The following is a 12,599-nucleotide window of genomic DNA, read 5'->3' on the forward strand; positions in this document are numbered from 1 at the left end:
TACCCCCGACTTCCGAACAGCAGAGGGGGCACCACAATCCTTCTGGTGGGATCCTGGGAACGCAGAGAATCCAGAATCTAACAAGAAGAAGCATTAGCACAGTGCAGGGGTGACCTCATGAAAGATAGGAGACAGGAAAAAGCTACGGGACTCGAGGGGAAACTTTATCCGGAACACTCCACCAATGAGATCTTCTCTGCGTATATAAAATTAGTTTGGAATCCACTGTCATGTTCACTGGTTCCCCATACTGCTGCCATGGCTGTCCCGGGCAAACAGGAAGGGCTGCAATTCTGGGATACATGGAGGGGGGTAGTCAGGGTATGGGGGTGTCATGTTGCCACACATGTGGAAGTGCTTAGCCAGCCTTACAGCCACCAATCGCCTTCACTAGAAAGCCGACGATCAGCTTTGACTGCGTTCGTGTACAAGCCTGCTCTGCTGCTGACGTAGGAGATACGTCAGTGGCGGCAAAAGGGTTAAAGTGGCCAGTGCTTGCACTCCCAGTGGATTTTGCCTTTCCCACACAAGTGGAAGAAGATTACATTACAAAGTCAATTGTAAGTTATTTTGTGGCAAAGAGATTTTTCACATTCAGACACCCCCTGATTGCAGAGTGTCACCGGGACAGGGGGTGCAATGGACACACACACACACACACACACACACAGGATTTCAGGTCTGACAGTCATTCTAATGTAATGCCGCAATATTTAAGAGGTCTTGTTAGTTAATAGAAGAGCAGAGGCAGTGCACATTATAAGTGGACACGATTGGAGCTTTCATCATGGTGACCTTTGGCATTTATTTAATACACGGTCTATGTGGCAAGCAGCTTAGAGGCGTCATTAACCATCGGACAAACATGACAAATGGCCTCAACATTACCGGAACAGATAATCTTTCTTGTGGCTGCGACACCCGAAGAACAGCCAGGATTCTCCAAACTGCCCGTCCAGGTCCTGCTGCCGAAGCTTCTCTCTGCATGAAGACAATCAGAGGAATAAAAAGGGATCAACATAGAAACAGTTGGATCCTGTGAACGAGAACGGACGCATTATAAAAACTAGGGATGCACCGATACCGGTATTTCGGTATCAAGTACACGTGCCGAGATATTTTTTCCGGTACTCGTGATACCAAATGCTGATACCGGAAGTCCCATTAAGGAATCCGGGAGACGTGTAATGACTTAGCACCCGGCTTCTCGAATTAGCCGCCTCCATGATCACTCATCACCAGGTGACAAGGTAGCATAGAGCCGGCCTTCTGGCCAATCAGGAAGCTGGACGTCGAGTCATTACACGCTGTCCGTCTTCCTAATTGGCCAGAAAGCTGGCTTCATGCTCGACGAGGGAGCATGGAAATGGCTTTCCAGCCAATCAGGAAGCCGGGGGGGCGAGTCATTCTGGATAGGCATCGGTAGCATTTGGGCGAGTACACGCCCAAATACTAGGTATCGGCACCAATACTAGTATCGGTATCAGTGAATCCCTAATAAAAACAAAATTCCTTATTAGCCCCCACTACCTGTCCAAGTGTCACACTGTCACCAAGGCAGGAAGTAAGGGGAAATCTCTTAAACAGGGCCACAGAAAGCAGTAAAACTGACAAAGGTTCTAGCCCTTTTCCAATCCATGTAAAAAAAAAACAAAAGCAATGTAATCATTTTATTAGCATGTAGATGGGAGGGGAAAGGTGGAGGCAGAGATGGCAAAATAGAAGCAGATTAAACTTCAGCTTTAAGCAAAAAAATCCACATTTGGGATTCTGTACACTTGCCTGTGCTGTAAAAATCCAATAAATGGTGCAACTCCAGTTCCTGGCCCCACCATCACAATAGGGACGGATGTATCGGATGGCAAATGGAAGGAGGAGGACGGTCGGCTAAAAATGGAGATCTGAAATCACACAAAAGAAGAAGAATAACAATGCAATGTACATCGAAAGATGAGCTCGTCTTATCACTAGCTAGAGTCACCCCAGAGATGTCCAGTACATCTGCCCCATTGGTGTTCCTATGGAGTTGTGTAGGACAAGTTGGTTGTAGCGAACCTAGAAGAAAATTCAGAAGACCAGGCCGATCTTTGTTAATGTGTTCCAAAGGGCTGAAAGTTGGCAGGTATGTGGTCTCGGAGTGTTCATGGAGCCAGCCAAGTGGTGAAGGAGACCAGTTGGTGCCCTTCCGGTCTCAGGTGCGGCCTTGCTGAGTACTGAACCACCTTTGCTACCCAAGGGATTTCCAAACAGCAGCTGCCATAGGAGGGGAGTTTCCATTGAATATCTAGTATGGAGGTTTTCGGTTTGGGGTATTCTGGGATATCCTTATTAACAACAAAGTGACACCAGCCCATCCTTAACTACTGCACAGAAGGACTCACCCAAGACATTAAATTGCTCACAGAGTGTGATTCTCCTTAGACCTCGAGAAAAGGGGTTATGTTTGGTTGCTGTTGACTTCTATGTGAAGGTTCTGCTGACACGTTAAGAACCCTTTAAGGTGTACGTAAACTAAAAATGTTTGGCACCACACCTCACTCTTTACAGTTTCACCCGGAGATCCTGCCAGTAACATCACTTCCTGTTTCAGACTGAGCCGCTACCTCGCAATTAGCAGCAGCGTTGTCAGCCTTGCCTTCAGTTGGCCGTTGGATGCCTACCAGGTCTGCGCATGCTTCCTGTTTATCCCCTAAACCTTAATATAAACACTTACCCTGAAGGAAGCCCTAAACCTAACCCAACCCTTAACCCAACCCAACCCTTAACCCAACCCAACCCTTAACCCAACCCTTAACCCAACCCAACCCTTAACCCAACCCAACACTTAACCCAACCCAACACTTAACCCAACCCAACACTTAACCCAACCCAACACTTCACCCAACCCAACACTTAACCCAACCCAACACTTAACCCAACCCAACACTTAACCCAACCCAACACTTAACCCAACCCAACACTTAACCCAACCCAACACTTAACCCAACCCAACACTTAACCCAACCCAACACTTAACCCAACCCAACACTTAACCCAACCCAACACAGCAGCGTTGTCAGCCTTGCCTTCAGTTGGCCGTTGGATGCCTACCAGGTCTGCGCATGCTTCCTGTTTATCCCCTAAACCTTAATATAAACACTTACCCTGAAGCAAGCCCTAAACCTACCCCAACCCTTAACCCAACCCAACCCTTAACCCAACCCAACCCTTAACCCAACCCTTAACCCAACCCAACCCTTAACCCAACCCAACACTTAACCCAACCCAACACTTAACCCAACCCAACACTTAACCCAACCCAACACTTAACCCAACCCAACACTTAACCCAACCCAACACTTAACCCAACCCAACCTCTAAACCTAACATAGCCTTAATGCTTGAACTTTTCCCACCAAAAGCAATTCAAAGATGAACACCAATCATGTTACCAATATTAGATCTAATTTGTGAGTGCCAAAATCCAAAACGTCCATCTAAAATGAATAATGTGGCCAACCTGAGAATGGAACGCTGCATTAAGAAGAATTGGTACTGAGGCTGTAATTGCTGTTTAGTTTGTACATTAACCACTTGCTGCCCGGAGCAATTTCTTACATTTGCACACACATGATAAAATCAGAATGTTTGGCTAGAAAACCGCTTCAGACCCCCAAACAATGATCTATGTTCTGAAAGCGGAGGCCCTGTATAATAAAAAAACGCTAGTTGCAATATCTTATGTCGCACAGTATTATCGCAAATGTTTATCAAACCGGTATTTTTAGGATAAAATACACTAAAATAAAATTTAGTGCACAGAATCAGAGTATAATGCCCAAATGTTATGGTAAAATATAAAAGACGGGGGTCATGCCTGGTAAATAGATACCAGACATGTCAAGCCTTAGAATTGCGTGCGTCTGTGAAGCCGCAAAAAACTACAATAACCAAAATGTCCCATAGGCAACGCTTTAAACGCTTCTACTGCTCATCAGTTCAGTGTTACCAGTGATTGGTGGGCCTACAATTATTGCTCTCAGTCCGATGTTCCTAGCGATATGTAACATGTGTGGCACAATTTTTCGTTTTGCACATAGACGCATCCAACGTGTGTTTGCGTTGTATGTGTGTGCACGTTGGGGGGGCGGGGGACTTTAAAAAAAATGTTTTTGCATTTTATTTAATTTTTCATCTGTTACTTTAAACTTTTACAAGTGACACTGGAAGCGATGTAATCCACATCACTTCCGGGTCCAGTGATCAGAGGAGAGATCAGCGGCTTCTCTCCTCCGATCATAGGAGACCCTTCGCGCCGGTCCCGGGGCTCACACGGGGGAACAGTGGAGCCCGGGAAGCCGGCGGCGGCACCGGTGGCGGTGGGACACACGCACACACACAATGCTGAACCAAACAAGCAATCCGATGTCTGTACAGATGCCGGATCACTTGTACATTAACGGCATTTGCCGGCTGTTTGAAACGGTACCAAGAAGCTGTGTTCTTGGTATACCCACTTTCAGCGGAGGACGTGTATTTACGTGAACCCGCTGGAAATGGTTAAACTTATCCTCAGAATGTCAGGTCCCCCCTCTATTATATGCACACCATGTCAAAGGGCAGCCAACCAGCCCCGAAGATTCTTCCGAACTTTTAGCTGTATGGTGGGCTTGGAAGCCCCATGGGAGGGTTTACAATTGTTTGCAGTCTATTTTCGGCAGGTCCGATGGATCATGAGAGGTGGAGCTTTGTTTTGCATCACTTCACATATGTAGAGATCTGCCCCCATGACCTACCTGAGGTGCGGCCTTGTCCTCATTGAAACGTTGCACCGTAGATATCGACTTTCCCACAGATCCACTCACGAGTTTGGCGAGCCAGCCAGTGCACACTCCTCTTCTGGGCGCCGGGCTTTGCTCACACGGGGCAAACTCCACAACATTGAACACAAAACGCAGCTTTCCGGGACAAAATAAGTTGGAGCTGGAAGAGGAAAAGACGACAATGATGTACAGGCATGTGATCCAAATTCAACATGTTCTCCTCAGTCTGATACGTGGAATCTCTGGAATCAGACCTGACAACTTGAAGGACTCCGTCAGTTAGTGGTATCATCTGAAGTAGGCTTTCCTAACCACGGTTCCTCCAGAGGTTGTTAGGAGTTCCATGAGCTGTGGCTGATGGACCTCCCATTTGATAGTGCCGCCATAGTTCCATTACCAATGACACAGGGCAAAGCCAGGAGCATGACACCAATTATCTTTTTGATGTCTACAAGGGTGGCATTCCGACCGCCACTGTAAGCGTTACATTCTCCCCACTGACCCCCAATGTAAGGAGCATTCTTCCCACTGACCCCCAATGTAAGGAGCATTCTTCCCACTGACCCCCAATGTAAGGAGCATTCTTCCCACTGACCCCCAATGTAAGGAGCATTCTTCCCACTGACCACCAATGTAAGGAGCATTCTTCCCACTGACCACCAATGTAAGGGTTGCATTGTTAAGAGAGCTCCTCAGCTCCAACTAGTGGACATAATGAGGTTCGCAAGGCGACCAGCTCTGCGAATGTGTTATATACTGTACACATCCCCAGATTTTTACAATCGTCTTTCTGGGTTTTTATTTTCACCAAACATGGCGGCGGCAAAACACAGAACATACAAAGCCAATACAGCAGCCTTTAGACTATATGATATTACTTCCTGTAAATACAGCGTATGGCTCACCTGGCAGCGGAGTACGGCCGGGCCTGTAATTTAGGGAGATGTTCTAGAGGGGAAAAAATAAAATAAAATAAAATTTGAGCATAGACATCAACATCCAACAGGTTCTTGTATTTCATATGTACTTCCATAACCTCTTCCCGGCTGTCACTGACAGATTCAGTCCCCACTAACAATTGGGAACCAATCAGAGCGGTTCCAAATAACGTGATCACTAGGTCAGCAAGCTGAAACCTTCAACCTGAAAATAGTATGTAGTGCTCAACCCCGAAGGAGCTGCTGATTGCCCGGGCAGAGGCAGCGAGGGATCCGAGAAGTGAAAGAAGCACTTCAGCCACGGGGGGGGGGAGGGGGCGGAGCCGATGTCACAGAACTAAGGCCGATCGGTGAGGGGAGAGAGAGGCGCCGGCTGTCAGAACCTGGCGTGGCATCTCTCTCTCTCTCTCTACTCACCGCTCGGCCTTAGTTCTGTGACAGCGGCTGCGTCTACCGCCCCCCCGCCTACAGCGGCTTCTTCCCTTCTTCTCGGATCCCCGCTGCATACATATGGGGAGAGCAGCGGGGATCCAGAGAAGCCCCACGGGCAGGAGGAGGGGACATTGCGATCTACCAGTGATCACTATGCGATCGATTGGTAGATCGCGATCGACCTTGTGGGCACCCCTGGTCTAGGGTATGTTCTTCAGCTGCCCACCCATTAGCACTAACCGCCCTTCTTCTGCCGCCCTTCTTCTGGTGCCCACAAACTGACGTCCACTCCAGTAGTATAATGCTGAATAACGTTTTATTGAACATCTTCTCTGGGGAGAGAGGAGTATGCGGGGGGTTCCAAGCTTTCAGAGGTAACGGACAAGAGCTCCTGACTCACCAGACCTTGTAGGTATATCAGTGTAGATCCACTTGGGAGACAGCGGACAGCAACTGATGTAGCAGACAGGAAGGATGGATACAGATCCTGAACACAGGAAAGACACCGACCATGCTCCTCAAGTCCACTTAGTTCCAGGATACTTCTAGAGCCTGCATTGGTCCCGGTTCTCTTCCTCTAACAGCAACACAGACCTCCTCCATGTTGGAGACCTCAGGGAAACCTTCCCCTCACTCCAGCCTGTGCCCAACCCTAGGCCTAAACTGGGGGCCACGCTGAAGAGTACCCAGCCCTATGCCATGTCTGGTCACGGCTGGTCTGAGCACATGGCAAATCCCTCCAGTCTATGTACCTTATACCAGCATGCACCACTGGTTGACATTCGCAAGACACTACCACCACTAGAGGAAGCAGAGTAGCATTGGAAAGTCTTATGCTCCTCAGCGCCACCTAGAACTGGTGGTGACATTTGGACGCACTACCACCACTAGATGAAGCTAAGGAGCCCAGCAAAGTCCTATGCTCCTCAGCGCCATCTAGCGGTGGTGGCAACATTCGGACGACACTACCACCACTAGAGGAAGCAGAGGAGCATCAGAAAAAGTCCTATGCTCCTCTGTGCCACCTAGAGCTGGTGGTGACATTTGCACGGCACTTCCACCAGTAGATGAAGCTGAGGAGAACTGGAATTTCCCATGCCCCATTTAGTGGTGGTGGCGACATTTGGATTGCACTACCACCACTAGGTGAAGCTGAGGAGCACTGGAAAGTCCTATGCACCTCAGCGCAATCTAGCGGTGGTGGCGACATTTGGACAGCACTACCACCACTAGCTGAAGAGCACTGAAATTTCCTATGCACCTCAGCGCCACCTAGTGGTGGTGACATTCGGACAGGACTACCAACACTGGATGAACATGAGGAGCACTGGCATTTTCTATGCTCCTCAGCGCCACCTAGTGGCGGCAGCGCTGTGCGAACGGCCTTCACCAAGCTATTCGCTGGGCGGAAGATTTATAAATCAGCCCCTAACCTCAGCAACCATTACCAGTATAACACAGACCATCATCCCGGCAAGCATTGGGTATCTCAGTCCTCTCCATCTCTGAATGGCGGCTTTGAGGCCCTCTCCTCATTTCAGGTCACTCACGTCCACGTACCTATCAGTAACGCCATCGGAGGCCTGCAGCTTGGAAAGGCATGGAGGAGGTCAAGGAGGCTGGCCGAGAGGTCGCGGACAAAGCGGTTATAGTCCGACCCGCCTTGCTTGCTGCACAGCTCCTGGAGCCTTCGCCGCTCCCCGGCATCAGTGGTGTGCTCCACCAAAGCTCGGATGAAGGCCTGCGGAGTAAAGAACAATCGGAGGGTAAATCTTCCAGAACGTGGTCAGGGGGGAGGAGCCAAAAGAACATCGGAAAACCGCGCGGTGAGCTCCACACCGTCCCCGGAGACTTCACACGGCGGTACGGTGAGACCGTCACCAGATTAACCCAACTGTAATTGGACGGCCGCCCCCAGCCACATAGCGGTCACGTCTACGGCCAGAATCCGGAACGCGTGACAACACGAGTCTACAGTACGTGAACCCCGAAATGTAAATTCCCGTTTTTGGGGTACTTTTGGTCAGTTTTGGTATTTAGGTTTAAGAAGTGCAAACAATACCCGCTGATCCCGCCAGAAATACAATGCTGTCCTGTATCCTGTGCCCTCTGCCCATCTTCCCTCTGTAGAGTACAGAACCCCCCACCCCCCATGCTATGGAGATGAGGAGAGGAGGGGTTCCATAGTTCTAGCACATTCATCTCTAGGACATGGAGGTTTCCCCTGTTAGGGTGACAACGCTCACTTACTGCACTATATATGGGGAGGAACAGTGCTGGTCACCCTGCGTGAGAATTGTGGAATACCTCCCCCCATGTCAGAGATAAGGAGAGAGTGGGAGGTGTTGCACAGTTCTAAAACGCTTCTTGTCCTAGGGTGACAAGCACTGTTCCTCCCCAGATACAGTACGGTGAGTTAGCGTTGTCACCCCAAGACAGGAAACCCCCCATGTCACGGAGATGAGGGAGGTGTTTGCACAGTTCTAAAACACTTCCTGTCATAGAGTGACAACGCTCATTCACCATATTGTATCGATGGATGAGCAGCATTGTCACTGTAGGACAGGGAGTGTGTTAGGACTGTGGAACACCTCCCATGATATAGAGGGGGAGGTGTTCCATAGTTCTAAAACACTTCCTGTCCTACAGTGACAACGCTGCTCCACCATAGATACAGTACATTGAGTGAGCATTGTCACCCTAAGACAGGAAGACAACGCTCACTGACTGTACTATATGTAGGGAGGAGCAACAGCACTGTCACCCGAAGACAGGAAGTGTGTTAGAATTGTGGAACACCTCCCCCTCTCCTAACCTCTATGACCGGGGAGCTTCCTGTCTTAAGATGACAATGCACCCAGCACTGTATCCATGGAAGAGCAGCGTTGTCACCCTAGGGCAGGAAGTGTGTTAGAACAGTGGAGTACCTCCCCCATGCTACAGAGATAAGGAGAGGGGGAAGTATTCCATAGATCTAACACACTTCCTGTTCTAGGGTGACTGCACTACCCCTCCATAGATACAGTACAGTGAGTGTTGTCACCCTCGAACAGGAAGTGTTTTAGAACTGTGGAACTCCTCCCTCATCTCCAAGACATGGGGTTTCCTGTCTTAGGGTGACAACGCTCACTGACCAACTGTATCTAGGGAGTAGCAGCATTTCCACTCTGAGACAGGAAGTGTGTTGGAACCGAGGAACACCCTTCCCATCTTATAGAAATGAGAGGGAGGGGTGTAGTTCTAAAACAGTTCCTGTCCTAAAAGTGACTACACTGCTCCTACATAAAGTACAGTGAGCGAGTGTTGTCACCCTAGGACAGGAAGTGCTTAGGTAAAAATGGGCAAAAACGCTTGCCAAGTATAGATGGGGCCGCACATCAGGTGACGGGAAGACTCAATATAGGAAATTTTCTCAGGTTTAGATACACTCCGATGGGAACGCGGCGCACCTTTTTGGGGGTCGCTCTGATTTCGAGGCTCCACGTCAACATGAACTCCACAGAACATTTTTGTGGAATATAATCTGGCACCGCGGCTCCTGAGAGAAAGAAAAGAGAAAATAAAATCCGGATCCATCCAACTCCTCACCGATCTGGAGGACGAAGAACAGGAAGTGTCAGTTATTTCTAAACACAGGTCATCACCGACCACAGCAGGCTCCACCCACTACAGGCTGCCTGCAGAGGACCACTAGAGGTGGCGGAGACAAGACCAGTCACCCTGCATAAGTAGAGAGAGCAGCAGTGATCAGTCTTTATTACAGGAGGGGGCGGAGACAAGACCAGTCACCCTGCACAAGGAGAGAGAGCAGCAGTGAGCAGTCTTTATTACAGGAGGGGGCGGAGACAAGACCAGTCACCCTGCACAAGGAGAGAGAGCAGCAGTGAGCAGTCTTTATTACAGGAGGGGGCGGAGACAAGACCAGTCACCCTGCACAAGGAGAGAGAGCAGCAGTGAGCAGTCTTTATTACAGGAGGGGGCGGAGACAAGACCAGTCACCCTGCACAAGGAGAGAGAGCAGCAGTGAGCAGTCTTTATTACAGGAGGGGGCGGAGACAAGACCAGTCACCCTGCACAAGGAGAGAGAGCAGCAGTGAGCAGTCTTTATTACAGGAGGGGGCGGAGACAAGACCAGTCACCCTGCACAAGGAGAGAGAGCAGCAGTGAGCAGTCTTTATTACAGGAGGGGGCGGAGACAAGACCAGTCACCCTGCACAAGGAGAGAAAGCAGCAGTGACCGGTCTTTATTACAGGAAGCTCCAAGTCTCACACTGGATTACTGCACAGATCTGGAAGAAATACACAAAGCTCACCAATATTGCAGAACAATCACACATAACTCTTCTATGAGAACTACATCTGCTGATCCGGGAGTTGAGCTTTGAATCCCGTCCACACGACAGGCCGCGCCCACAATGTGGCTCACCTCTTTTCTTTGTTCCGGTTTTAACAGCCATGCAGACCCGACACCTCCTCTTCTCAGCCAGTCCCAGCTTATTCAGGAGCTCGCCGACCTCCTCGGGGGGATTCGGGCAGATAACATAGAAGGAGTCTCCTGGCTGGAGGTTCACATCCGTACGCTGTCAGGTAAACGCATAAAACAGAGAATTTCAGAGGCGACTCGACCTTCGTACCAGCGGTGTTTAGTGATGCATGTACCTCGCTGGTGCGCCGGACAGAGCTGGAGCCAGGGCCCCCCCCCCTCGGTAACATGCACCACTTTCATGCCTCCCTGGTAACCAGGGGCGTCCTGAGGCTGGGGGACACCCCGAGCGGGCACCGAGTGTCACCCCGCCGAGACGTCAATGGTGGCACCCGTGTGCGGGCCGCACCCCCCTTGTGACGCCACTGCTGGTAACATTGCTTCCCTGGCAACATGCACCACCAGTGCTCCCCTTTAACACCAAACTGCCCCCCTTCTTCCCCGAGATCGTGCACCTCCAGGAGCAACGCCCCTCACCCTCAGGTGGTGCAAAGTGTAGAGACCGCCCTGCGTATGAGACCTAAGGAGAACTATGGGGAAACCCATAGTTCTCCTGTAATAATAATAATTATGTGTGTGATCTGACCATGTTTCATATTACCCCTCCCCCCCCCGAATATGGATGTAAAATAAACTACATTTATGTCCAATCATGGATGACGGATATTAAAATCAATGGACGAAGACTCGTGTTTTGTCTCTGCCAGGTACTGGATCGGCTCCATCGAGTGCCGCCATTATATTGACTTTCTCACACCGCAGCTGGCGTGACTCAGAGTTCTTTGGAAATTCTGCAGAGAGGAATCGTCCCGGGATCGGACTCACCTCTGTTGGCTCGGCAACTTCCTGATGATAAAAGATAAATAGGAGGTGTTGTGCATACAACTTTCTATGGGCAAGTCTATGAAGATGACCCGGAGATACACTATATTGCCAAAAGTATTGGGACGCCTTTACACACACATGAACTTTAATGGCATCCCAGTCTTAGTCCGTAGGGTTCAGTATTGGGTTGGCTCCGCCCTTTGCCGCTATAACAGCTTCAACTCTTCTGGGAAGGCGTCCACAAGGTTTAGGAGTGTGTCTATGGGAATGTTGGACCATTTGTGAGGTCAGGTGCTGATGTTGGGGGAGGAGGCCGGGCTCGCAGTCTCCGCCTCTAATTCAGCCCAAAGGTGTTCTATGGGGTTGTGGTCAGTCAGGTTTCTCCACCCCAAACTCCCCCATCCATGTCTTTATGGACCTTGCTTTGTGCACTGGTGCGCAGTCATGTTGGAACAGGAAGGGGCCGTCCCCAAACTCCTCCCACAAAGTTGGGAGCATGAAATTGTCCAAAATGTCTAGGTATGCTGATGCCTTAAAGTAGGACTATGGGGTTAAGGCTTTTCCCCATAGTTCTCCTTAGGGTAACAGAAGGACACAAACTAGCGTCCTCCCGTTACCCTAAGCTCAGTATATAGGGAGCTACAGCTCGCGGTATACTGAGACGCCGCAGCTAGAGCGGATCCCGACATCGATGTCGAGATCCGCCCAGCTGCATGAGTGACAGCTGGCTCTGCCTATCTAGAGGAAGAGCCAACTGTACCCGCCCCCCCCCATGTCCGTTCTGCCAGTCAGCGCTGGAGGATCGGAGAGGATAGGGGGTATATTCCTATGGGGATTGGTGACTGACAGTCACCGCTCTCTGCAGGGAGATGATCGGAAAGTGAGTGAGCGACAGTATGTGTTCTTCTTCAAGCAACTTATTATTATCTTCTTGTATTCTGACTATCAGAATACAATAGCCCAGCATTCCCAAATCCATGTTGTTTGGCAACGCCCGTGTGGCAAAAAAGGAAAAATGATCAGTGTATGAGCCGTAAAAGAAGATCAGGGTAAGCAATTGGTAAAGCTAGCCATTGCTTTAAAGCCTATTTCAACTTTTGCTGTCAAATTTGAGAAAAC

At 49.7% G+C, this 12,599-nt stretch overlaps 1 protein-coding gene across 1 annotated transcript in view; it reads right to left on the bottom strand.

Moving 5' to 3' along the window:
• MTRR (5-methyltetrahydrofolate-homocysteine methyltransferase reductase) overlaps nt 1–12,599 on the bottom strand; it is a 27,050-nt gene that overhangs the window by 2,263 nt on the left and 12,188 nt on the right. The window contains 7 exon segments of the mRNA XM_018573987.1: nt 889–977; nt 1,779–1,901; nt 4,776–4,962; nt 5,708–5,750; nt 7,733–7,913; nt 9,622–9,710; nt 10,599–10,752. Coding sequence (XP_018429489.1) covers nt 889–977; nt 1,779–1,901; nt 4,776–4,962; nt 5,708–5,750; nt 7,733–7,913; nt 9,622–9,710; nt 10,599–10,752 — 866 coding nt within the window.

This window comes from Nanorana parkeri, unplaced genomic scaffold (assembly GCF_000935625.1).
Source record: "Nanorana parkeri isolate BGI_ZX_2015 unplaced genomic scaffold, ASM93562v1 scaffold2660, whole genome shotgun sequence".
Classification (NCBI taxonomy): domain Eukaryota; kingdom Metazoa; phylum Chordata; class Amphibia; order Anura; family Dicroglossidae; genus Nanorana; species Nanorana parkeri.